Raw genomic sequence first — 27,989 nt, forward strand, 5'->3', positions numbered from 1 at the left:
TATACACAGTATATGAACTTGTTCATGCGCAGTGAGATCAGTAATTTTATTCCCTATTGATGAAAACTTAATAAGGGTGTTGTAATTAAAACTAAATTTTTACTTAAAATAAAAGGGTTGTTTACCCTTTATGTAAAGTATAAATTCTGAGTTTGGTACACTTTAACCTCTAGTTGAGATAAAATTTCAGAAGCTTTTAGTGTTTTAAATAAAATTGTGTTAATTTTAATTTGTGGAAAATGTTTATAAAGCAATTAGAACGCCTTAACATTCTCTCTTAGTTGTAATATTACTAGAATGTTTAGTTGTGATATATTTTTGGTATGTGGCGTTTTATTCTAACTTGAGATATGCTGAGTATCCCTAGTTTTTGGTGTAACTAGGCAAATAAGTATTAAATGTCCCCATCATGCTGGCCTACTGTGCCTTTATTTGCCACGTGGGGAATGTGGGAAAGTATAGCAATGCGTACAAAGAGCAAAATATTACATAATATGTGCAACTAGGTAGGCAATCGCAGGTTACTGGAGACGCACAGATGTTCCTAATCTTTCAGGGAAAATGTATAAATTTAAAGTTGTAGAAAGTCATTATTCTGGGCTGCAGAGGAAACACCTTCCACAGTGAAGCTGAAGGATCCAGCAAACCTGGAATGGATCTGGTCCAGGATTCAAAACGTTTGCAAACAAATAGCAAATAACTTATCTACTTACTACTATCTTTTTACCTAAGTAATCTATTCCAGGTTTTCTGGATCACCCAGTTTCACTGTGGAAGGTGTATCCTCTCCAGCCTTAGAGAGCTTTAACCCCCCTAGAGGTAAATACGGAGTGTCACACTTGGGGTCGCTTTAACCTGCAAAGAAACCCACTTACCCTGCTCCGTCCCTGTCCCCCCACGTCCTTTGGGTCCCTGCAGGTCCTGGGGACACGTCTGTCTTCTTCCAGCGGGATCTGCGGGGTTTCCCGGTGACGTCAGTTCCGGCGGGAGGATCGGTGGGAAATTCAAATAATTTTGTATTGGATTCAATACAAAATAGCTGTATTGAGTCCAATACAAAGAAATCTTCATATAATACATATATAAATATATATGGTACTTTACAGTTATTTTACATGTTTAACTAATTATTTATTTATATTTTTTTCTTAAACAGATTTTTTTTAAAGTTTATTATTAACTTTATTAGCTATTGGACATTTTTTGGTGAGTTTTGCCTAAGAATCGTAGCCTACAATGGAAATTTGGACATTAGAACGCTAGGGAGGTTACATAAATCAGGCCCTCTGACACCATGCTTGTTTTCTTTATTTTCTTAATTTATGTTACCATTCATTGTGATGGAAGGATATTGTCTGTTTATTGTTTCCGTTTGTATTATTGTGCAAAAAATTATGTTTATAAAAATAGCAAAATATTACACGACACTTTAGTAACTTTAAAAACACTTAACCATAACATTTCTTTCTCTGAAATAAAACGTGTCTGAATACTTTATCAGATATTCCTACTATTTCCAGGAAGGTAGGATATTCTGATTAGTAGGAAACTGACTGTCCATTTGTCCTACTAGGTAGGGCAAATCAATAGAAAACAAGAATATCGTCAGAACACATGCTGTTTCCATGGCTACGTGTGGGGGCGCGCGGTGATGACGTCAGTGCGTCCGTGTTGTGAGTGATGTCCGGGGTTGATACTGTCTTGTGAGATCAATGATGGGGACCAGCGCAGACCCGGATTTGAGGAGTCAGAGTGGGGGCGAGGAGGATGGGGACCCCACTGAGCGAACCTCACCGGTAAGTAGCATGACAGGCCTTGTTTTTGGTCCCGCAGGGATATGTAATCCTGGGGTACTTGGCTGTCAGTGATGTAGAAGACAAAATCTATGAAAATGGCTTCTGATTGGATTATTTTATTACTTTCATTTCTGCATGTTTGTTACTGAAATGTTCATTGTATATTCCTCCAACACGAGTACTATATATCGGCATTGTTTCTGCTTCATTCAAACACCAAAATAAGCTAATTCCTTTAATTGACAAATCTGAGAGGAGATCCTGATTGCATGGCCTGTTAAAGTCACATGGCAAGTCTCTTCTATCATGACCTGCCACCTGCATTGCTAAGTGATCATAATGCAGGATGGAAGAGAAGACAGATCTGTCAGTATGGTTGTAGCACATAGCAATGCTAAATATTTTACAGCAGCTTAAAGGTAAAACTGTGTTTAAAAAAGGAAGATTATGAAAACACTTATAATCATTTGAAACAAAGTCAAGATAGGGAAAGGAGGCTGAAAGTCGAATAAACCTGTTCTAAAATTAAAAGAGGAGCTGTTCTTGCAGAATTTCCTCTAAAATGCCAATTATGGCTGCCTTTGGATTCAATTCTTTCAGATCAGTGTTCCTCAGCCATGGTTCCTCCAGAGGTTGCTAGGGGTTACATAGTTAGGTTGAAAAAAGACATAAGTCCATCAAGTTCATCCACTAAGGAAATAAACATATCCCAGATATAAAACCCTATAAGACATAGTTGGTCCAGAGGAAGGCAAACCAACAATTTGCTCCAACAGGGGAAAAAAATTCCTTCCTGATTCCATGAGGCAATCGAATGTTCCCTGGATCAACAGTCTCTGTTTTTTCTTAAAGCAATCTATAGTAGTTGCTGAAACTACTTCCTGAGGGAGCCGATTCCACATTATCACAGACCTTACAGTGAAGAATCCCTTTCTTACCTGGAGATTAAACTTCTTTTCCTCCAGACGCAAAGAGTGCCCTCTTGTCTTTGGTAATGATCTCAAAGTCAAAAATTGGGAAGCGTTCCCTATATGGACCATTTATATCCCCCCTGGCGGTAAACCTGAGTGTAGCATTGTAATGATTCTACCTGCTCCCCACGATCCAGCGGCGTCCTCCAGCGATACCAGCTTCAGTGTCCCCTAGCATTGCATCCCCGGGATGTGTGAAGCGTCAGTACGCTGGGGAGGCGTTGCCAGGCTGGAAATATAAAAGCAGATTACATTGTAATCTTCTTTTAACACATTGTTCACAGTAATAAAGTGAAGAAAAAACATCCAAATAATAAATAATTAATACTAATTTAACACAAATTTTGCAACCTTATTTGGACTGATTTCAGTGTTTTTGATTTTAAAAAATTATTACATTTATTGTTATTAAATTATTGTATTATTTTTGTAATTAATATTTATAATTATTTTTATAATTTATGATTTGTGTTTTAAACATTACCATACCCAGGAATTATTCCTAACAATTACAGGCCTACAATATTAAACAACACATTCCCATGCAAAACAATGTACCGCATTTGACTTAAAAAATACTGACATAATCAGACCGCCAGGGAGGTTAAACATCTCTTCTCAAGGGAGAATAGATTCAGTTCAGCTAATCTCTCCTCATAGCTGAGATCCTCCATTCCTTCTATTAGTTTAGTTGGGCTTCTCTGGACTCTCCCCAATTCCACAATGTCCTTTTTGTGAACTTTGTGTCTCTCAGGTTAGTCTAACTAACACCAATGATTTTTTTGGCTATCTGTAAGGGTGACATTCCTCCTACTGGTCAGCAATGTTGGAGGCATTCTTTCTACTGACCTTCACACTAATATACTATAATAGTAATTATAGAAGGGGTTCCCTAAGGACCTGAACGTTATGTGTCCCTCATGTTAAAAAGGTTGAGATACCTTTTAGGATTCTGAACTAGATCTGCAGCAGTAGGAGTTCCAGGTTTTCAGACTCAGGATCAGCATGACAGCCAAGCATTTTTAAAGTAATATATTGTAATGGCAGCCTCCATATTTTATCAGTTCACGTTTAAAAAAACACTCAACACAAACCAAACCATTTATTTTCAGTTTGAATCTATTAGGGAAGACTTAGAGTCTTTTTTGTTGTGTGTTTCTCTTTTCCTCACTGAAAGAAAATCTCACTGATTGGTACACATTTATCTTGTAAAGTGGAGAAGAATCTGAATCTTTGTCAGACATTTATCTGTGTCTTCACTAGACAGATTTTCCTTTAATTAGTGTCCAGGGAGGGGGTTAAAGACAAGTGGAAAAATCAGTAAAGTTTCCTCACTGGTGCCCAGATAGCAACATTTGGTACAGTTACAACTAAATTAAACGTTCAAAAGCAAAAATGACCCATCCCCCCACCACCACTATCAACACTGAGTAGTTGTGGGGAAATGTAATGAAATGTGAATATGTTTAGGATAAAATGTCCCAATTTTGTGTTAAATATACATTAAAAAGGCATGGTATATTTACACCATATACATAAGTTAGGGAGGCGCTAACCAACAATAATTCATAGACCAAGCTCTGTCTCTTAGTATATAGTAGATATCAGGTATGTTGTTTAATTGTAGGATGTTGGGAAAAGAACCGTAATGCGTTTTGCAGCAATCGTCACTTCCTCAAGCATACATTTTTTAACTCCTCACGTCATCCCAATAACCCTGTGTACTGCAGCATGTTACCAAGAACAAGATGTTCACCAAAGACTAAGGCTATGTACACCTTTAAAAATTGCATCGTTGGAAAGGATCGTGCATGATCATACATACACGATGTACATACAGCGCCATTCTGCGCCATAGAGAGGGGGAAAAGGAATAATGAGCCCCTACTGTGCTTTCTCCCCTTCACTTGCACTGTGGTTGTTCGTCTTTCGTTGTTCATAGATCTGCCGGGACGGATCCATGAATGATGTTGGACGGCCACTGTACACATCAGACTCCTGTCTGATACTAACCCTGAGGTGAGAACCATCTGATGTGTGTACATGCTCTTGTGTCCATGTAATTGAAGAATAAATTCAGCAAATGGAAAATCCCATCCATATAAATGAAGAGGTATATCCATATATTCAGGATAAGTCCAAATACATGTAAATATTTAGAATGGAACGTCCATATGCATTAAAAGCCTCTCAAAAAGTATTGTTCAGATACAGAGTTGGTTGTTTAATTTTTTCTTTTCTTGATCAATTATATAGCATCTGGGGTATTTTTTGTTCATGATTACATCCAGGCAGTAACTTATGTCTCTTCTTTCCCCCCCTTTACATACATTGTAAATTGAACCTTGATCTGCCCTGAGTTATCCCGTAAGTCTTGTGCCAGTCCATGCCAGCACCATATCTCCCCTTGCCCATAAGCTGTTCCAATGCATGTACTGTACACTCTTTATTTCAATTCTCTATGGTGTACAATATCTATAGGATTTATTATAAAATGTTAAGTGCGGGCCTGGGCCGACTCAGAAGAACTTTGATAAGTGGCTGTGAGGATCTGTCATGGGTGATATCTTGAGATGGGGGACTGATGTTAGGCCAGGATAGAACAGACAGTGTAATTGCTTGGAATAGTCCAAAAAAAGTTTTGTTGATATTGGATTGTACTGACCCATTTTGGGCATCCAAACCCTTCGGATAAATGCTTAGGTGGACACTCTGTATGAAGAACTATTTATTATGTTGCTAAGTAAACCAGTGGGATGGTGTGTGTGACCGAGGGGGGGGGGGGGTCATGTTACAGCAATTGTAGACATTATTAGGTTTTATTGTACATATCTCATTCTTTATTTTCATTAAAGACTTACCATGGTTATTTATAATTCCTCAGAGCCCCTGGAACATCATGATTAAACATCGCCAGGTTCAACGCAGAGGACGGCGCTCCCATGTAGCAGTCAGGTAAGAATACAAGTTTTATAATTGCATTAAATATATATTCACAGGACTGTATAACATAGTTGCTGATTTTCCTCTTGCATTAACAAGGTTTCTGTTAGAATTAAAACTTTTCTTATTGATTGGGATTGTAGTTTAATAAAGAAGGTCAGGAAAATTAAACTACTTTTGCATTTGGGCTCCCCCACACCACAAGGGTCAGATGCTTGTTTTCATCTTGGATACCATTGAAACTTTACCTTTTCCCTCCCCTCTTTATATTTCCTCTTCTCCATATGACCATTCCCTTCAGGGTACATCAATTCAGGACACTGTTTGTCGCAGGCACTGTGATCACATAAAATGCACTAGCAATTTTGCATTGTAAGTAAGGACACTAATGGCGCTAGAAGAGCAGGCGCAGGCTGCCAGGTGGTGCAAGGGATATGCTTAATAATGGTGCAAGGGATATAGTTAATAATGTTGCCTAGAAGATATTTAACTTTTGCAGTAGGAGGAGCTCCCAATGGTCCCTTTTATCATTAAAAAAGTTATTTGCCTAGGCTGGAATGGTGTTGTTATTCTCCAGAACCCTTTTCTCAGTCAGGGATTAGACTGCAACATTATAACTGCAAGTAACAAAGTAAAAGAAATGGAGTGGGGGGGGGGGTGATTTGATAGTGATTAAACTAAGATTACTGTATCCTTCTGTAGAAGAATTAGAGAAGAAAATTAGATCAAGACATTGTCAGGGGTTATTGTGATCTCTTTAAAAGTAATGAATACCTGGAAATGTTTGGTTTACTAACTAGTTGCAAGCATGGACTTAGGGCCCATTTGCACTATGTGCAGCACAGGACAGTGTGCCTTGCATAGGGCCTGATTTATTAAAGCTCTCCAAGGCTGGAGAGGATACACTTTCATCAGTGAAGCTGGGTGATCCAGCAAACCAGGAATGGATCCAGAATTCAAAACCTTTGCTAGCAAATTGCAAATGACTTTGAAGAAATCCATTCCAGGTTTGCTGGATCACTCGGCTTCCCTGATAAAAGTGTATCCTCTGCAGCCTTGGGGAGCTTTAATAAATCAGGCCCATGGTGCCTGATATGCAGGAGTATCAAACATTGCATAGAAAGCAATGTCTGACATTCTCACCATAAGTCTTATAGGACATTAGGTTGCTACAATGCACTGTTGGATATCTTTCTATGTGCTGCCTCATTAATGTAATAAATAGGGTTAGCATCACAACAAAGCAGTTCAAATGCCTGTGCTTTGCCTTGCAATGCAAATACAAAAACACAATGGCCACATCCTAATAGTGTGAATGTAGCCCTAACATATTCATGTTATATTAAAACTGTAAATAACAAGTTAAATGGATCTCAGATGTACTAACACAGTGCTGAAAACTTTGTATCTGTCACAAAGGCCGAACACAATGTATGTAGCTTTCCAGATTAAAATGAAATAACTGTGCAAGTAACTTGTATCCACTGAATCTGTTTCCGTGTTAAATTTGTATTTATGGAATGTGCTTTAATGCCCAACTCTATGTAGATATACAATGCAGAAATTCATCTACTGTATGTAGTCACGCATTATAAGTACCTGAGTCTGGGCTGGTACCAGCCTTTTGAAACAAAAACAGAAGAATGAGATTTTTATTTTGCTATTCCTATGTGCTAACTAATGACATGCTGATAGAAGACGGTGGACTAACAGAAAGAAGCGTACATCGGTATACAGCTTCTTACTGTGCATCACAGGGTGGGGGAAGAACAAGACCTGCAAAGTGTTACTTAATGACAGCAGTGGAAAATCAGGTCTTCCTTCTTCCCAAGCTGGGCTTGTTTAAAGTAAGTTAGGTAAATTTCAGAACTAGATAGACAAAAGAGATAATTCTTTGTAAAGTAAAACTAAGTCTTAATATATTTAGTTTACCTGTGTATTCAGCTCTTTGATTGAGCTTTAACATCAGTGTAGTAACTCTCAGAATCATTTCATCAGTAGTAGGTTGGTTGGTAAATATTAAGTTCTAATTGGTTGCTGGCTTGCTGTTTATCTAATTAATAAGTCAGATTGTCTTTATGTTTGTTGCTGTCATTGTGTCTTGCCATTGGCATTTTATTTTTCAGTTTTACTGATCCAGCAGTGTCCATGGATCTTCTCCGTGCAGTTCTACAGCCGAGCATTAATGAGGAAATTCAGAATGTTTTCAATAAATACATGGAGGTAATTGCTTTTTTTAGTTGCTTTAAAATATAGGTAATCATCTATGAGATGAGCAGTAAGGGGTGCTGCACCATGGCAGACAGAGGGTTAAAGCAAGCTCATGACTGACATTCATGTGGACTCTAGGAGTTTTAAAACTGAACCATTTATCAAGGTCAGATGTTTTCAACACAGAAGTGATGTATAGCAGAAAAGATTTGGTGAACTGATATTAAAAATGCATGTCCATTAAAAACCTAGAGCGCTGTTAAAGAGGTTTCCTCCACTTACTGTTCTGCTTATAGTGTTTTATCAGACAGGAAACAAAGGCAACAACGCAGTTTTAGTAGAGTAAGGAAAAACTGGAACCCCCTGTAAGATTTTTATGGGTCTTAGGAAGTAAGAATAATTTTTATAGGACTCATTTTAGGATCACTTTAAATAGTTTGTTTAGTAGCAAAAAGAATCACAAGGGTCAATTTAGGGATTTAGGGAGTCCTGTAATATTTTACCTTCTATTGTTTTTTTTTCTATTTAGTTCTTTCAAAAAGCTGCTGTAAATGTGAAAGAAAATGTTGGGGATCAAGTAGACCCCGAGCAGCTAATCCGTGACACATGCCGCAGTTGTCTGGAGCAGGTGATTCAATATATGAAAAGTTGTTGCTCAATATTTACGGTATTTGTATTTATATAATGACTGATCCTTGCTTTTATCTTATTCAGGCTAAGATTCTCTTTGCAGACAAAAAAGTAATGAAGCCTGCCATAGAGGTCCCTATTATGAAGGTAAGATGGGTGTAGTATACAGAAAGGAATGACTAGAGTACCTGATATTCATATAATAAAGGGTAACCAGACAACCTACAGTTGAAATCTAATTTTCTGAACCCAGAAACTTGCCTAACCAGCTGTTGTATTTTAAGGATACTATACAACTCCCTTTGATATTTAAACTTTTTGCGTTCATCTGGTCAGGATAAATTAGAAGACCTTAAGGCATTTTCATGTTTAATGCTTTGGGCTACCATATCTGAGCATCTCTCCCAGCAGATGCAGTGAAATTTAAGCTTGACTGTACATGCTACCACCTACCACTTGTAGAATCTACTACATTTATTGTAGAATTGTGTATAGCTTTGTATATGTAGCGCTCACAAGGTCCAGTTATTAAGAATTAAGTAAAAAGTGTTGAAAAGCTAGTAGCATCTGAGTTTCTGTTTTTCTTGTCTTTGGCTCAGCGACCAAGACAAGTAGACGACGATTCATACATTCGGAGGAGTCCAGTACCCAAAAAGGTAAAGATAACTTGAAAGCATGAATATATATATTCAGCCTCTATGAGAAGACTTTATCTAAACCATGTCTTTGTTACAGAGAAAAGGACGCCCACCAGGACCGAACTCCCACATTGACCGAAGTTCCTTAGGACTCACATCGTAAGTACAAGCACTGCTTCACACCAAAGGTATGCTGTGTGTTACTGTGCAGCCCTCCATATGCATTACCCTATGAAGGAAAAACTCCAAGGCTCCTCTCTTCCTCACATGCTAATGAATTAAAGAAAAAAACAAATGTTTTTCTTATATATTTTAGATCATGTGATGTAATTGTTCTTTGCAATGTAAGCAGATTATGACTGTTAAGAGGGTGCTGTACATATCTTACTGTAAACATCACAGTATTCTTCCTCCAAACATTTCTTAGGAAACTTCACCCTTGATCAAAGCAGTAAGCTGACTCTTGGGAGGAGTTATTTATATATCAAAATGCCTTGATAGGTGGATGTCACTTTTTCCAGCCAGGAAATAGGGCTGGCTGTATCTGACTTGCTGCATCTTCTAATGTACAGTGTGGGCTATTTCCGTACAGGGGAGAGAGGCCGGACAACTGTGCAAGACTGAAGGGAAGGATGGAATTTAGCTTTAACATTACTGTAATGGCTTCTAAAGCCAAAAGCTAAATGGGCATTTCTGTATGTTTTCCATTTTGGAGTACAGTGTTTGTGCAGCAGGTGACACTGTGAATACAGAACTCTATTTTGGGAATATCATGGAGTTCTCTTTGTGTTAAAACATTAGTGGGTTGCAGACATATGGGGTCCATTTATAAAGCAGTGAATCTGACATTCAGCAACATTCTCTAGCTGAGAATTAATCAGTCCCATTTAAAACACAAGACCTGAATATTCTTTACCAGGGAATGTAGCTGAATGTCAGATTTACTGCTTAATAAATATATCCTAGAATAATAACCCCTCTCAAAAAAAACATTTAAAATCTAACTGAAACACCAAAACAAATTAATTGTGTGTGTTAAAAACCTCATACCTCATAAATTTTCATTATTGTGAAAATTTATAACACAAACACTGTCACAGTCATATAGATGAACACAGTTGAATTCTATGGTGTACTGAATTTTTTCCTTCGCAGGGTGAAAATCAAGACTGCTGATCCCATCCGACGGGAAGGGCCAAAGGTAGGAGTAACCACATATGCCTTGTAGGGTGAAAATATTCACTTCCTTTCACTCACTCACTACCATACTTACATTGCACTGCTCTTTAACATATAATGCTTGTAATAAGTAAGAGAGGGGTGCATAGAATTTACTCTCCTATAAGTTTACCCAACAAAGGTAAAGGTTACAAAATATTTTTAGATGGCCACACAACTTCTAGTAGATTAAGCACACATCACCATAATCCTTATCATCCTTATCATCCCTATTATATTGTTGTCCCTTTCCTCCAGATGAGTGTCCATGCTGTGGTTCTGGTCTTAAAGTGAAATAAAAAAAAATCTAACTCCAACTAGCTAACAAATTAACTTTCTGTTGTAGATAAAATGGGGAAGGTCTAAAATTGCTTTTGGTGATTTAATTAGGGAGAGATTCTGGCACTCCCTGGCCCTGTAAAAGCCATTCAAAAATGTGGTTGTCTTGGGAACTGGAAGGTGCACATAATAGCAATAAAAACATAAACAGACGTTTTCTCTTTTCCTTTATTTTGTCTGTGTCTCAATAAAAGAAATTTCCCTTTATTTCCAGTCCTGCCTCAGAGTGGGGGGGAAATATCTGCGGGAGGTCATATACTTACTCAAATACTTATTTTGGGTCTGTGACTTAGAAAGTATTAAAGGCAGAGGATTAGAACACCAGCCAAGCAAGCTGTATTTTTTAGACCCAGGTTAGCAATTACAACGTATTTACAGTAATCTCTGGGTAATACTTCCACTGTAAGCAGGCTTAGTGTTCCAAAAGACTATACAAAACACCTTTGGAGCAAACAAAGATCATAGTCCCAGCAGATGCTCTAACCCTATGCTCTCTCCAAAAAGAAACAAAAAAAAAATCCAAATAAACACAGCTAAAAATATTTTCATATAGCCCAACACATGTATATAAAATGCATAAGGCCACCAACAGGCCCTGTCAGCACCACAGAACTTTCTGCTTCTTTTATAAGAACTTCTTCCTCCTACAATGCTAAATACATCAGATCTTGGCTGGTGGGGGACTCTCATGATTGCCAGAAAGTTCAGTATTTCCTCATTGTTTGTATTTATTTTAACATGATCCAAATGTATTCTGTCTTTAGCAAAAAAACAAAAAGTCATTAAAATAAAATTATGGTTACTAGCATGTGTTTGGAGTTTTGAGCTAGTTGCTGTAGTAGAATGGTTCACCCAGTAGCAGAATCAGATGCCTAACATGAACATGCTTGCTTCTGTTCAGTGATTAGGTAATTATGGGATGATAGGAGCGACTGCTCTAAAGCTTGTACCTTACGAAACAAGTTACCATTGGGCGCTTCTGATAGCTGTTCTTCAAATTACATTTATGCATAATTGATATATTCTTATATTTGTTATAGTGGGATCCATCTAGACTGGATGAGAAAACTACATTCGTGCTGGGATCACGTGCCAACAAGTAAGATACATATTAAGCATTTATGTCTTTAACTAATGTTAATCATACAACCTTTTAACAACGTGTTGTTTTTTTATGTCCCTAGGGCTCTAGGCATGGGAGGAACCAGGGGGCGGATTTACACCAAACACCCAGAGCTGTTTAAGGTAACATAAATGCTAGTGATAGATAGCAATATCTTAGAAGGATTTCTTTATTTTAAAAAACAGTAGTAATGCAATGTAATATTGATTAGGATTAATTAAAAAATAGTTTAATTTGTCAAGTGAAACATCTCAGAGGTTGGACATTGATGAAAAAATACCTCTTTGTAGCTGATGGTTAGTAGGACACCTGCCTGTTCTTGCTGTCTCTGGAGCAAACCACTGTGTAATTTTTTTTTTACCAGTATGCCGTTGCCCTGCCAGCTATTATTCCAGCGTCCAATGGGGCTGCCTAAATGTCCAGTAAAGGCTCTCAGTGGTGGCGTTGGTGAAGCTAAATGCCATGAAAAGCAGGTTACTCAATTGAAAATTTAAAAAGATTAGGGGGCTTGTTTGAAAAGGTGACATACCACTGCTTAATAGAAAAAAAAACACACTGAACACTCACAAATGTGCAATATAATGGAAAGCAAATACTCTCCACTATTATAAATAGACCCCAAGCCCATATAGGGACACATAAGACAGTTTCCTGGCTAATAAAGATTATAACAGGCATCCTGTGATGTCCTCTTTTAGTATAAAATACAGATACACTTCGATAGTTTTTTGATAAAAAAGCTTTGTTTAAAAACTTGAGAATTCAAAACCGCAAGGACTTGTCACCTGGACTCTCTTACATATCCTGATCCTATGTCGATAATACCATCATATTGAGCCTGTTTGTATGGGACTCTTGCCCCTTGTATTGCTTTCCATAGTTTTCCTCTTATTTGCTGATTAGCCACTTCTTAGTTGGCCTGTTTCAGACAAAAAACACTTTCCTTCCTTGAGTAAACACATTTTTTGCAATTATTGGAAAATTAACAGAATAGGTGTGTTAAAACAATGCTTTATGTTTGCTTTAGATAAATGGAATGAGTACTCAGACAAGCATAGATCAGTTTGGAGCTAATGAAGCTGGGGCTTTGTAACATTTACTATTCTTTAAAATACCATAATATGTTTTAGATAGCACTATGATTTATATTTTGTTTGTTAGAGTGATTTAAAGGTTACTTTAAAGCAGAGACAATGACTACCCCCTTCAATTTCACAGCATATGCAGAATGTAATGCTTTCTTCTTACTTTATAGGGCAGGGAAATGAATATAGATAGTCTGCCTATACGAGAGAGGGACTGTAGGTTTGTTCTTAAGTTGAATTTGTATGTAAGTCGGAACATTTACATTATTTTAATAAATGCCATTAGGACAGATGTTTGTCTCAACATATTATTAGGCAGCGTTGTGTCAGTTACTGTATAAAATCCTCACTGTGAGTTTATCACAAACAAAGCAGAAAAAAAAATCATTATGGAGCCTAGACATTCATTAACTTCTGAAACAAGCTGTGCTTTGATATGAAAAAAGAAACAACTGCAGAGTTTGTCTTGGTCATTAAAAAGTTACAAGAGACTACAGAAAGAGCTCAATCCTTAGGATCACCCACAACAGCTGTGTTTAGCAAAATATTTCTTCTGCAAGTCATGCAATCCGCCCCCTCCCCCTTAAAACCTCCATTCTGCACAGAGCGAACAGAGAAGCCTGTTCATATCTAGGAGGCGTCCATATGTCTGATGTCCTTAACCCAGGGACTACCTGTAAAAGCATTTTGTTAACATTTCCCTACCTCTTTGCCCACTCCCCATAGAGCAGGTCAGCTCCACCCTCTTCTCCCCTTCAGGATTTCATACTAATTTAGTTCTGGCGCTGTCTATTTAGAATGTTACACCATAAGTTTTATGGAGTGGGGAGGAAGATCGGAACTGATCCATCTTCCAGCCCCATTTATTCATATATAAGCATAAATCTTGTTTTGGATCTCTGATTTATTTTCTGGGGTGGGGTTACCTTGTCTAGTATGATAGTTGAACATACATATTGCAAAATAAAGAAAAAGATAAAACTGAAGAAACCTCTGCACTTTTTTAGATTCCTAAAATACTAAGAATTTTAGACTTCATAATTTCTGCTCATTTTAAACAGGTCAGAAATTCTGTGTTTTTATGAATGTCTCATGCAATGTAGCTCATGTTCCTATTTTGTTACAATTGCAGTATGCAGCAGATGCCCAGGACAAGCAATGGCTGGCAGAACAGCAGCACATGAAAGCTACAGGTGGCAAAATGGTATGTTTTGTGTCAGGAGCAGCAGATTACCCAACTTGCACCCTGAAAGATTAAAAACCCTGGAAATTGTAGCCTTTGACCTCATCCTATAGAAAACTGTGAAAAGTTTCGTAATACTAAATTCGCCATGTCTGAGATCATGTTCTTGCAGGTAGAGAGGCAAGCAGGGAATGAACTTGAAAATCAGGTTAACTTTCTGTTACAATAAAAAAGATTGATTTGTATTTCATGCTTCCTACATTCAGGTAATTCATAACCATATTCCTTATTTTATTATTTAGATCAGTTGTGCTTCTATTGTTAATTTTAGCTGTTATTTATCCTCCCTAGCATTCTAATTCTGTCCGTATTTTCATGCAAAAAGCGTTACATTTTTTTGCATGGAAATTTTTTTTACATTGTAGGCCTATAATTCTTAGGCAAAACTCACCGAAATGTGTCCAATATTTAAAAAAATGTAATAATAAACTTTAAATTAAAAAACACAAAAATCTGTAAAAAAAAAACTTTAAACATACAGAAACCTGTAATATAACTGTACTGTGGCATGTATAATATATATAATATAATATATAAAGATTTCTTTGTATTGGACTCAATACAGCTATTTTGCATTGAATCCAATCTTTTTTACCGACCCTGAGTGTGACTCGGGATTACCGCTTTTAGCATGTAAAATCCACCCCGAGTCACAATCGGGATTACCGCTAGGAGGTTTAATTTAGGAATTTTTACCTTGCCTTTTTTTTTTGTTTTGTTTTATTATAAAAAACTAAAACACTGACACTAACACTACTGTATTTGTTATAGGTTTACCTGCTTTTGGACCAAGATATCCTAGATTTGGCAACCACTGATGAGTACAGGTATGGAAACACCATACATTAATCACAGTCTGCTGAAAGCAATCTCCCTTCTCCAAGTGATCAGATTGAAACACTGTAACACTGTAGAAAGTCACAAGTTTAGGGGGCTGATGTCACATATTTGTGAACACAACCAAGACATTTACTGGCACCAGGATTTACACAGCTGGGTCATCCCTGAGCCAACATTATAGTCCAGAAACTAGTACTCACCTTACTAGCTATTTGAATGGGCATTTATTATATTGTCACCATGCAGTTACACATAATTCATGATGTTGTATTAAAGTGTATCGAATCCTTAACAATTAACTGTTATTTCCATATTTGTTAAATATCCAGTTGAATGCAAAGTTTCGAGCATGGGCCGGGTTCCTGTAGAATATGGTGAAGCTTTTACTTCTTTCCCTTTCAATGGTTTGGTCATAGCTTATATCCAGTCCTGCGAAATCTTGATTGTGTGGTCTTTCAGCATCATATGAACTTTCGCACACAAAGCAACCAGCACATGGCATAGTATGGCTCTATTCACATCAATAGTAAACTATTCCACAGGCATTTAAGATTTTGCAGCATCTGGGTTACAGGGCATTATAACTTTTATTAGCAAACCATCGGGGTGTGAGAGAGCAGTAAAGGATAACTTACCGACCGTTCATATATTTTAACTTGACATTTGATGTCTGCCAAAGCCTTAAGATGATCATTTTTTTTTTTACAGAGACTCAATGGAGCTGAGGCTGGATGAATTGAAGTCATTTGTAGCTCCAATGTGGATGATTGTTAAAATGAGAAAGTACATGGAGCTGGTGCGAACGGAACAAGAGTAGCTGGCAAATATTGGGCTAATTTTAACACTGTATGAAATGTGGTTGACTTTTTTAGGTACAAAGCCTGTTTTTCAATGCCCCCTTGGCCAAAATATGTTAAGGGTTCAGTAATAGTGGGTCACAGAGCAGTTACCAGTACCAACACCTGACTAATAACCTGTAATCTGATGTGTTTACGGTAATGATTACTGTAGTCTGAACATTGTTATTGCTCTGTGCCTCACCATGACTAAAACACTGGCCAGAATAAAATAATTATCAAGGTACAAAGCTAAGGTTGATCAATTGAATAAATATTTTTTATTTAAAGTATAAATAACAGACAAATCTTTTTTTCTTTTTTTGGATCAAGTGCAGAAGAATTAGAACCTATTTTAGGTTTAAATTTCATTTATGTCATCACTCCCTGTTCTTTAAAAAAGAAAATAAGAACAGAAGTCTCTCCAGTGGAAGTTGGAAGGAGACAGTAAAACACTTTTTTTTTGTTTTTGTAAAAGATTGAAACATCTGCGAGTTTCTTTTTGCTAACAGTGCCATCTTGTTTGGGGACTTCACTATAGAGAGATTAACTTTTACTTTGTGTCCCAGGGGGTAAGTTGCGTGAAATTTTGTCACCAAATCAAGAGGCAAAAGGTTTTGGTCCAGACACGTGTTAAAAGTGGGATCTACACAATTTGGGGATATAGAGGAAAATCCACTCAGTCAGTACACAGATAGCAAAATGTAAAATAACTGACAGGTTTTAACCGTTTTTATTTTTATGCAATAGAAAAAAATTGCTATGATTTTTTTTTTTAATATTTTAAAATGTACTGGTCCAGGACTGAAAACATTTGCCAGTTAACAGCAAAAGATTTTTAGGAAACCCAATCCAGGATTGCTGGATCACCTAGGTTCTGTCATGATAGTGTATACTCTCCAGTCTTGAAAAGCTTTAATAAATCAGGCCCATAGTGTTAGCTAGTCTGTGCCATTACTATTGCCAGCAATTAGGTGGGGCCTTCAGTTTTGCACTTTGATATTTATGACTTTTCTTTAACTAAAGTGTTCTTTAGAACAATTAGGAGTGTAGTCCTAGAAAACCTTTCATCTGAGAAACATGGAAGCTGTCATTGCTAACCTTTCCTTATAAATGTCTATTAATGTTTCTTTGCCATTGTTCTGACCCTTTTTCCTCACAAAATCACAACCTTGGAACAAGTGTGAAGATAAGAACTAAGGAATCTTTTCTGTTCTATGAGTTGGATGCTGTCAGAGGGTTACCATTTTATGGGAAATAACATGCTGTAAGCATTCTGTATAGTTCTGCATAGGTTTGTTCTCAATGTAAACTTGTAAACAGGTTGCTAATAAAAGAAAATACATTTTGTTTCAATAATTGAGTGGGGATTTCAATTACAGGGCAACGTGACTCCTCATCAGGCTTGAGAAGCCAGTTACCAGCAATACTGTTGTCACATGATGGTGGACAGTGACATTGTTAGCCTAAGCTGGTCACCAAAGCTTAACCAAGTTGGAAAGCAGGCAATGTGCAGGGGTAAATATAATTTGACTTGGGAGAGGGGTGCTGTTATCAGCAGACCCTTTATTTTACCCTGAATAGGCGGTATGTTTTTAGTATATGACAATAGGACATTATAGGAAGTATAAGAAGTCAGGACCAATAATTTGGTTGATGCTACTGTTGCATTAAAGCTTATTTTTTCTGGGCTTACATATACTGACTGTATTCCACATTGTCTTTGTGCATTGATAAACAGGGTACTCAGTTTTCGGCCCATGTTTCCTCATTGAATAGAACATATTTGTAGCTGTATTGCAAACATCTGTATGGAGTTTGTATGTTCTTCCCATGGGGTTGGGGTTGGACCAGGTACTCCATTTTTCTTCCACATCTTTAAACATACTAGTAGGTTAATTGTGTACGAGAGATTAGATTGTTAGACTTTATGGAGTGTAGTGTAAAATGTTGGTGATATATTAATATAAGATAATATTATTATAAGATAATAATGAGATCAAAATACACACTGCAGTCAATCAAGATAAAAAGGACACATCTGCAACCCTTCTTGTTTGTTGAACTGTCGTCAGTGTTGCACAATTATGGACCACATTTTAACCAGCACCTGACATTTTCAATACATTGACAAGAGTCTCAGATGCCATGATATCAGTATGCTCCCTTTTCAGCCTTGCATGACATTTTATATTACTAAGGCAAGGTAATGATGGGACTGCCCATTTAGGGCCACCTTCTGAGTTCACTTACATTACACACCAAAGTTTGTTGTACTCGGCTGTCTAAAAATACTGCATGCCCTCTTTTTGATCCAATGGCTTACAGTGCAAAGTCAATGTAAATAATAGCCTGACCTAAAGCAAAAAATATTGATGTGCAAAGCAATGTATGTGCGTTTAGTGCCCCACTATGTACTAGGTGGTGCGAATGGGTTCTTTAAGAAGAATCTGCAGCAGCAAATTCTCTCAACTAAACAAATGTCTAAAAATGTATTGGCACCTAGCTAGTCAGGAGAGCTTACTGTCAATACAGTGCATGCATGGGATGGCAGCAAAGCAACACTGTAACTGATAGCTTGGTGCCTAAAGTGCATTGTTCCCACTAGCCAATAATAGTCATCTAATGTGTACATTAGTTACCATGCACAATACTGTAATAAGTTTGCTAGCCATATAGTAAACATAGCAAAGACTCTTCACATGCCAACCTTTTGTTTCTGATAAACAAGCACAGCCCATACTTGTGTATACTATATACTTTCACACATTTTTTGATTGCTTCACAGTTGATTCGTGCAGAATATCAGTTTCCAACAGATGGTCAAAATTACATTTTACATTGGATACCAAATACTTTATCAGACTGGAAACCAATCTGAAATAAAACATTGTCCTGTGCATATCAGCCTATCCTGCTCCCCGCCAATTATAGACCATTTGGAGAGCCAAACTTGGTGAAGAATTATCAGCTTTCAGCACTCTTCTGGGAGTGTCAGTACTGATTTACCTTCTGCGGTTTGATGTTACTTTCACTATCCACCACATCACTCCAGTACATAGTGCTGATGTGAAGCACGGAAAGGAACCACAGAGCAAAGGTGTGTGACTTTCCCAGAAGAGGGGCATATGCTGACGATTCTAATAGTGAAGATTGGTAGCATAGGAAAGGTTGCTTCATTGACAGTGCATTTTTTTTATTAATAAAATAGTGATGAAGGCCTTTAAAGAGGACCTAAACTCGGTGGGTGGGGAGCCTCTACCATAATCCATAAGTATACACAGTGCTAATTGGCACAGACCCGTGTGTAGCCATTTTTCAGCAATGACAGGTCCAGGATCTGTCATTTGTATTTTCTAGCTCCATAGAGAAGAAAGTGATCCATTTAGGCCATTGGATGGCCACTGAATATGTAGCTCTTGCACATTCTGCTCACAGAGCCCAGCTCTACACTACACATTACAACGTAGAGTTTCAACAAAAAGCCACCAGGATCCAAAGATTTATTTTTTTCAAAAGACACAGCATATAGCTTGTGAATTGTATCCAATGTCAATGGTGTCATTTATTACTACCTCATTGAGATTTTTTTTGTATTTTTAATTTAAAAGGGGACCCCCTGCAGATTAATGCCACTTGTAGGTCTAGTGTTTAGTTGTCACAGCCTAACAACAAGTAATTCCTTTGAAAAGCAACACCTGTGTATTAATTAGTAACTTTCAAAAAAAAAAACAAGTTCAAAATCACCAAGGAGTCAGTGAAAAGACCTGTGGATGGAATTAAGAATGCTCACTCATGTTGGCCACACAATATCAGATTGTTTTCCACTTAAGGAAACAACAACATTTGCCAAAATCTGTGTTTTGTTTTTTATCAAAACCAATCAAATTGTATCCAGTACATTAGATCTTTTGCTATACAGTCATTGTTAAACTTTTTTAAACCTGACAGATGAGTTCTAAAATCTAATTGAAGATTCTTCAGCATTAGTCAGTGCAGTTCTGTTGTGAAATAAGGGTAGTATACATTTCTCACCCATTGTATTGCCTAAATATTATATACATACCTATATAGGATGAATAATATCCAAAGGATGCATTTGTCCTTGTGAAATCTTGAGAAATGTTTATTTATATACATACTAATTAAGCAGTGTTGCAAGTTTTATATTCCTTCCTAGGGAACAAATCTCACAATATGGCATAACAATGTAAAAGAATATACGTACTTCTTTAGATTGGTAAAGATCTATAGATATTATGAACAGGGAATCACACATTCTCTTGTGGGAATCTTCCAGGTTCATGCGTTTCAATGGCAATAACTAATTCTCACCAGTGAATGTTTGAGGGAATGTCAGATCCTGGTTTATAAATACTAGTACTATATGATATATAGTAGGGCAATGAAATGTGATGTTTACTACAATGACAGAGTTTTGAAAACAGATTGATTTTAATGTCCAATATTGCTTACATCTGATCTGTTCAATCAGCAAAGTTAAATAACTTTATAGATTATTAAAAAGGTATGATAGAATAGATTGAATAGTAGAGCTTCACAATACATCATTGTTGGTAAACTATAAAGATCCATAAAGAATGTATCAGCGTAAACAATCAGACCATAAATATATACAAATTGCTCCACCATCATTAAAAAGCAGTCACTGAGCTACAGACACATGACTGTGCCTAGGCTAAACTGAGTGCATCAGTTATCTGCAGGCAGAAGTTAGCATTTCCTCAGTTATATCTTTCCCAAGAAACTGACTACAATATTGTATCTTTGTACCAGATTACAAGGTGAAAGTCTGCAACAAGCTGCATGCACTGTGTTTGTTGTACTGTGCATTGCAATACACCTGCATCAAGGTGCATTGGGTGCTATATAGAAGTAATGGGACCTCAGCACACCCAGAAGCGTGGAATGCCGGCGGCTGGAAAGAAATATTGCAGCTGCAATCAGGACACAGGTTTCCAAAAAGGGGAATAAATCCTATTTCTATTACCATCTGGTTATTGGAAAGGGTCACCTGAAAGTGTAATTGCATTTGTTTTGTAGGGCTTTCCCCGATCTTATACTCGCCTGACCCCATTGCTGATATCAGTCATTCAGAATAAATGGCAATGTACGTATCTTTCTGGCAGCCTTGAAACATGACTGCAATGCTAGTATTCAACACATCTAGGTTTGTGAATTTCTTCTCCCCCTGACGCATGCAGTGGTTCCTTCCTCTGTCTCTTATATCATAAGGTGACATACAAAACAAAAGAAAAGAACCACCGCATGCAACTGGGGAAACAAGTATACATATTTCATTTGTCTTGATGCCTAAAGGGGAACTTAACTGAAAACTGCATAAAAAAAACTATCAATCCCACAGGGCAGTCTGATCCATCCGGGGGTGTCCTGCATCGGGTCCCGTGTCGTCCTGGAGCCAGCGCTCCCAGCTCCACCATCTTCCTCTCTTCTTTCGGGTTCTTCATCCTATGTCACCCGACCCAGGTGCGAGATCGGGTAACATAGGATGAAAAAAAAAAAGAGATCGGCAAAATTTTTTCTTTGCGTGAAAAGGCTCCTTTTGTGCATGCTCGAGATGCTCTGGGGATGTGTGACGTAGGTATCCCGGGGGGCTTTGCGCTTACATTCATTCTCGATCACCTAGGCGACCAAGAATTAGGGAGCTGTGCTGCACCCTTTTTTTTTTTTTAAAAGGGTGTTGCAATTTAAAAAGAAAACAAACAGCGAAATGTTTACATTACATAAAAGGGTTGTCTACCCTTTTATATAGAGTGAAATTTCTGAGTTTAGGGACGCTTTAAATATGTGCAGCTTCTAAGGAGCAGCATGATGGCAACACTTTAAAACACTCTGATAGAAAAAAATGTATTGTGTTTCCTTTCTGCAGATATTACTATTGATTCTTGTAACCCTGTAGTGTTTGGGTCACTTTAAAGCAAATCAGTGCTGAGTGATATACAGGAATTACAGGAATTTAAAGCAAGCCAGTGTTGATCTGATGACATCCTGCATACTTCTTTCAGCATAGATTTGGATATGAAATATAGTCTGCCAGCCATGTTTAAAAAAATAATAGATTGTAAGCTCTTCGGGGCAGAGTCCTCCCCTCCTCCTGTATCACTGTCTGTATTCGTCTGTCATTTGCCAGCTCTATTTAATGTACAGCGCTGTGTAATATGTTGGTGCTATATAAATAATAAAAATTAATCCTGTTTAATAATAATGATTGGATATATAGTAATTATAGCACAGGCTCCCTGAGGTTATTTCCCTCTCCCATGAGAGCTTTAAATGTTTTTATTCCCAACATGTAAAATGAGTTGGTTTTCTACTTTGTAATGCAAAATATCAGATATTCCTCTAGATTCCTGTCTGTATCTGTCTGTCATTTACAACCCCTATTTATTGTACAGCGCTGCGTAATATGTTGGCGCTATATATATCCTGTTTATTAATAATATTAATAATAATTTTAATGTTAGCACAAAATCGTATATGCAAATTGCAGAGCGATAAAAAATATAAATTATATGAAATATTAACACTAGGTTGATCAATCAGGTAGGTTTATATAGATTTTTTTACCCTGGAGCGAAAGAGTTAGTAAACGTTTGCGCAAGCATGATTGACAGCATGCTCTTGCTTAGAGGCGGGGCTGTATGTTCACCCAGCCAATCACGTTGTCTAATTTCAAACGTCTAACAAAATGCAAAGACGCTGATTGCCTTGGAGATTCCGGCAACAGAGAGCTGGGATTGGCAGAATCAAATCGCAGCGAGTCTCTGATTGGTCGGGAGGACGGAGGTTTAAACATTCAAACGCAGGGCGGCTTGGTTAGCGGCGAAGCTTGCACAGCTGTGGAAGGAGAGGCCATTGACTGTTCGGGACACCGCACCGGCTTTACTCAGGGACCCCTCACTGCCTTCTTCTACATAACATGGCCTCTCAGAACGTAGACCCGGCCGCCGCCACCTCAGCCGGCCCTAGGAAGGGACTGGAGTCCGGGGCTCAGGCTGCTCGAGGTTCTGTGGGCAAGAGGTGAGGTGCCGTGTGATGCCCGGCTTTGTGTTTTACATAGGCCTCGCTGTGTGGACCGCTTACTGACACTCTGGGGTCCATCTTTGATTCGGGCAGGTTTAGCAGCTGGTTGTTTATTTGCTATTGTGCCTGGGCATTGAGGTTTTTCTGCCTATTAATGGGCTCATTACCCTACATAGTATCTGAATCTGTTTCCAGAGTCCTGACAAAGACTTGTTAATGGTTTCTGATGTACAAAACTCTATGGGCAGATACTGTGCAGCATTAACATTCCTTTCTTGTACATCAGTGCTAAAGATCTCCTGCTGTGTTTATCTATTTTAGTGGTGGCTATATCTGTGTATAAAGAAGGCCACTTGTGTCAGAAACCCCAGTGACAATGAAGCAGCACAATTAGTTAATCACTAATGTGTTGTCACCTAAATACCCTGCACCGCCCAAACCAGCATATGCACAGCAGCTAATGACAATAATTTGTCAGGATTGCCTTTTAATAATTTCTAAATTATGTTGAAAGCATTTTATGCAAGTGAAGTCACTGCTTGTGTTGTATTGGTGATCTATTAAAAAAAAAAGACCTAACAAAAAAGTAAACTTTGTCAAGCAAATCGGTGACCTCACATGAACAACTTTTATAACCCAGGCTGCATGTGGATGTTTTTTGTGTATATGCTGCACCTTTTTATATCTCTGCAATGCTATGGTATATAGGCCAGTCATTGTTCATCCTAACAATTTAGCTAGCGTGTCCTCTGTTACTAACAGAATAAGCAAAGTTGTCTTTTTTTTCCCCCCACTTATGGTATGGTTCCAGCTCTGAAATCCACAGACCCAAATATCTTTGTAGAATTCAGAGCCAGATGGCCCCTATGTACAAACAGATCCTTTTGTATAACATTGCATGTGTGGTCTATTGTGTCATGGTTAATGGTCATTGGAGATGTTTTTGTGCTGAGCTTGGATGTGTCGATACAAAGTATCCTTTGGACTTATCACCTTATGTTGGTTTATGGATATATCTGGATACAATGGGGATCTGATATGAAGGTGGATCTGATATGGTTAAGGTTCCTCCAGAGGTTGCTAGGGGTTCCTTGAGCAATTTTTGCACCTTGGGTTTAAGTGACACCAATGATCTTTTTGACTTTCTGTAAGGATGGCATTCTTCCCACTGACCATCATACCAATTTATTTATTTCTTCCCCCACCTCCTAGATTGTAAGCTTCTCAGGGCAGAGTCCTCTCCTCCTGTGTTACTCTGTATTTGTCTGTCATTTGCCAACTCTTTTTAATGTACAGCGCTGTGTAATATGTTGGTGATATAAAAATAAAAACATTTTTAATGGCCTTAATATGCTTTTGTTTGACGTTTCTGTTCATGTTAAAGCTATAAAGCCTCCCACTTGTAAGTTCCCCACCCTGTTACAAAGGTACATGGGAAATGTTGTGTGTTGGTGTTTTCTTTAGGTTATCCCTCAATTTCTTTATTCCCCCACTAGTCCTGGATAACAGACCCCATGGCTGTGATGTGTAAGTTCAGGTCCTGAAGTGTCCTGGGATGGGGCTCATATTTTAGGAAGTTGCACATCAGGAGGCATCTGCAAACAGTACAATAGAGAGATAATGCTATCCAAGCATTGGATAATCCTGTAATAAACACATACACCTTTCCTGCTATTTATAATGGATCAGTTCTTTGTTGTAGTCCAGTTCCACATTAAAATATCCAATAACATGATTAGGTTAAATGCCCCAATAAAAATGTCATTAACAGTCCTATGGCAAGAACATTGGTTTGTGAGCCCATTTGAAGGACCGTTCATCATGACTATGGACTTTGAAAAGTGCCACGTAATATGCTGGCGCTATATAAATACATAATAATCCTTTTTTTTTTCTTTTTTTTTTTTCCTTCCAGGTTACAACAGGAACTGATGACCTTAATGGTAAGCATGATATGTGATTAAAAAGTATGACAGGCAACTGCACAAAATAATTGAATTATTTTGTCATACTGTGTGGTATGATATGAGGACTTTAGGCAGTTGGTGGACGAATGACTACGGATAGTTAAGATCTCAACCGGGTATAAGCTTGTACCTCCTTAAAATGCCATCTTTCTAGCGCTGATATTGATAAGCTGCATTTAAATTGTTTTTTGTTTGTTTATACCCTTTCCCCTTTTTGTTTGATGGTTGTTAGAACATTATGAAAAATTAACACAAAATAAATTGATTATTAAGAAAAAAGGTAGTTTTGATATGAAGATACATTGACTATACTGGTGTTTGGGTTCTGATAATGTCACTTACCAATGTAACTCATGTATTTCCTTGGTTTGTACTGTTTTTTCATGTACTGTATTTTAATTCTTCTACCTTGTCAATAAAAAATAACTTTTTTTAAATTATGACTGGATCCTCTGGGTCAGATTTAGCTTAATTTAATAACTTTTAATATACATTTTTTGCTTTCTTAGATGTCTGGAGATAAAGGAATCTCTGCTTTCCCAGAGTCAGACAACTTGTTCAAATGGATTGGCACAATTGATGGAGCAGCGGGAACAGTAAGTATCAGGGCGCCTTGAAATTTTTATCTGTTTGGCTTTTTAAAAATTAATAAATACATTTTGTGTAATATATGGAGAAAGAGAGATTTTGTTTTTTTTTCAGCTGACCTCTTCTGTAGACACAGGTAAAAACTTTGCTAGGTAGAGTGCATTTCATGAGCTGTAGTTTGAAGCTGTGAACCCCACACATGGCAGAATGACCTGTACTGAATCGACCATGGGTGTCCTGTGGCTCAGTACATGGTCCCGCACAATATTTTAAGCTTTTTATCATGGAGGCTTCCCAACTCAACCGGTTTAGATCTGTTGTAGACATAGTTGGAACGGGGAAGCATAATGTACACATTGGACTTTTAGATGTATGCAGCGCTCAGCCCAGAATTTTTTTTTTTAACTGGGTGGTGGGTGGCAGCTCCTGTATTATGACCCAACTTATCAGTAACCACCCAAAAATAGCCATGGTGCGCCCAGCTAATAGGGGCTGGGGAGAACACTGGATGAATATATTATTCTGGAAGAACCAAAATACCTAATAATATAACCTCAACTTTTACTTTATAGGTGTATGAGACTTTAAGATACAAGCTGTCTCTGGAGTTCCCAAGTGGCTACCCCTACAATGCACCTACTGTGAAGTTCGTTACACCATGCTTCCACCCCAATGTAGACAATCATGGAAACATCTGCCTGGACATTCTAAAAGATAAATGGTCCGCTCTTTATGAGGTCCGAACCATATTGCTGTCTGTGCAGAGCCTTCTGGGAGGTAAGATATTCTTTGTTCCTTATTCTGAGATGTCATATAGAAACTGGTTTACCCAAATCGCTCAGTTTACTTTGTAGTTTCTGACCATCTAAAAGTCTACATGACTCTTGGATCTGAAGTAAATTATACTATTCCACTGTAACATGTTTGGTCACATTCTACGGTGAGACTGGGTTCTGCCCCCTATGACTTGACTGTCAAATGTGTTCAGATGGTCTGGTGTTTTAGTTGAATGAAAGGAAGTTGATGAGTTTAAAGCCTATTACATTAACATAAATTTAGAAAATTGAATGGTCTGGCAATTTGGCCTCCTCACAATGGAAAAGTCAGGACCTGGGCTTTTGGAGAGGTCCTTGGCACTACAAAACAGTATGAGACATGCATGTTGTCCTAGGATCCTTCCCACTCACTTTTAACCATAAAATCTGCTGTATAGAACTCTGTTGCATGAGTAGCCGTCAAAGATTGCCTGACTGGCTTGCATTGCTAAGCCTCTTTCTCACATTGTTGTGCATGGGATTGTAATATCAAGGAATTTAGCTTTATGTATTGTGGGTACTTGGTGACCCAGGAAAATGTTTTCTTTTATAGAATTTGTATTGGCAGTATATTGTGTTTGCTTATATTTATATATGAATTTGTCCTGTTTCAGAACCAAACAATGAAAGTCCTCTAAATGTACATGCCGCAGAGCTCTGGCAGAATCAAACAGGTAAGTGCTTTTTATGCAGATTCCTAATGGACTTCTTTCATGTCTCAGTGGGTGATTTGTATAGGTGTCAAGCTACTTTTTGGCAGAGGCTTTTGTGGAACAATTGAGTATTATGCATTCATTTACTGTCCCAAAAAGTTAGATTATAGTCTCCTCCTGTGTAAAGTCAACATCAGGAACAAATGGATGAGTTGAAGGGTCAATAGGTTTACTTCACACTTGGTAAATCAGTCGGGCTGTCTCGGTGCAAGACTGCAGCCAGAGAAGTATGGGAACGGCTGATCTGCAGACATGATTACATGGCGTCCTTGCTGAGTAATATTCAGTGGGTGACCGCTGTGTAGTTTGGGCCTTCAGAAACAAACTAGCAGTGTCCGCACCCCTAATTCTGTCCTAAGGTTTTGTACACAATCTAGATTAATGTCAAGGTGATAGATTGTGAATTTTCTACAAATCTACACGGTTTCCCCTGGTGAGGTGTTCTCCTTTAAAAGTGCAGTCTTGACTTCTGGACCATGGATGTGATGAGCAGTCTATTTAAATAGGCACAGTAAAGTGCAAGTATGAATATGTGATTCAGACATTATAACCTGGTCCATGTTTGTAGTAGGTTGCTTTCAGGTCAAGTGAAACTTGGAATGGAAATGAATATAGAAGCGTCAGCCAATGACGCTAAATTTCAGAGTGGGATTTATATCTTCTAAATGTTGGATCCAAATATAACTGTCTGAAATCCAAGCTGCTTGGCGCTGCTGTATGCCCCTAGGCGGCAGTCAAAGCACAGAATTTGCAGAGGAGTATGATTGTAACTTTCATATTTTCTGTCCTGCAGCATACAAGAAGCATTTACACGAGCAGTACAAGAAGCAGACCCAAGGAAAAGACATCTGATTGAGTCTTTGTATGTTTTGTCCTGTACATGAGTTGTTATATACGTTAAGTTAATACTAGTTTGATTGTTGTGTACAAATAAAGTGATTTTTATAAGTGTTAAATGTGTTGGGCCA

General features: G+C 37.8%; 2 protein-coding genes across 2 annotated transcripts; both read left to right on the forward strand.

Annotated features, from left to right (window-relative positions):
- Positions 1 to 1,637: 1,637 nt before the first annotated feature.
- DNTTIP1 (deoxynucleotidyltransferase terminal interacting protein 1) lies at positions 1,638 to 17,232 on the forward strand. Its single transcript, XM_072403782.1, has 13 exons — positions 1,638 to 1,796; positions 5,652 to 5,722; positions 7,837 to 7,933; positions 8,451 to 8,549; positions 8,636 to 8,698; positions 9,151 to 9,207; positions 9,287 to 9,348; positions 10,345 to 10,390; positions 11,787 to 11,845; positions 11,931 to 11,991; positions 14,087 to 14,158; positions 14,969 to 15,024; positions 15,746 to 17,232. Exons 1-13 carry the CDS (start codon positions 1,713 to 1,715, stop codon positions 15,852 to 15,854), a joined length of 936 nt encoding a protein of 311 aa, XP_072259883.1. The 5' UTR covers positions 1,638 to 1,712; the 3' UTR covers positions 15,855 to 17,232.
- Positions 17,233 to 22,693: 5,461 nt separating this feature from the next.
- UBE2C (ubiquitin conjugating enzyme E2 C) lies at positions 22,694 to 27,977 on the forward strand. Its single transcript, XM_072403783.1, has 6 exons — positions 22,694 to 22,935; positions 24,854 to 24,881; positions 25,415 to 25,501; positions 26,066 to 26,270; positions 26,923 to 26,982; positions 27,815 to 27,977. The coding sequence occupies exons 1-6, from the start codon at positions 22,835 to 22,837 to the stop codon at positions 27,871 to 27,873; spliced, it is 540 nt and encodes a 179-aa protein (XP_072259884.1). The 5' UTR covers positions 22,694 to 22,834; the 3' UTR covers positions 27,874 to 27,977.
- The last annotated feature ends 12 nt before the right edge of the window (positions 27,978 to 27,989 follow it).

This window comes from Pyxicephalus adspersus, chromosome 3, assembly GCF_032062135.1.
Source record: "Pyxicephalus adspersus chromosome 3, UCB_Pads_2.0, whole genome shotgun sequence".
NCBI classification, from domain to species: Eukaryota; Metazoa; Chordata; class Amphibia; order Anura; family Pyxicephalidae; genus Pyxicephalus; species Pyxicephalus adspersus.

What these genes read in the sequence shown, in the direction of transcription:
- UBE2C (XM_072403783.1), top strand. Translation starts at nt 22,835, where the DNA reads ATGGCCTCTCAGAACGTAGACCCGGCCGCCGCCACCTCAGCCGGCCCT. An exon ending in CGAGGTTCTGTGGGCAAGAG is followed by an intron (nt 22,936 to 24,853) that starts GTGAGGTGCCGT and finishes TTTTCCTTCCAG; the next exon opens with GTTACAACAGGAACTGATGA. An exon ending in AGGAACTGATGACCTTAATG is followed by an intron (nt 24,882 to 25,414) that starts GTAAGCATGATA and finishes TTGCTTTCTTAG; the next exon opens with ATGTCTGGAGATAAAGGAAT.
- DNTTIP1 (XM_072403782.1), top strand. Translation starts at nt 1,713, where the DNA reads ATGATGGGGACCAGCGCAGACCCGGATTTGAGGAGTCAGAGTGGGGGC. An exon ending in AAGCTACAGGTGGCAAAATG is followed by an intron (nt 14,159 to 14,968) that starts GTATGTTTTGTG and finishes TATTTGTTATAG; the next exon opens with GTTTACCTGCTTTTGGACCA. An exon ending in GCAACCACTGATGAGTACAG is followed by an intron (nt 15,025 to 15,745) that starts GTATGGAAACAC and finishes TTTTTTTTACAG; the next exon opens with AGACTCAATGGAGCTGAGGC.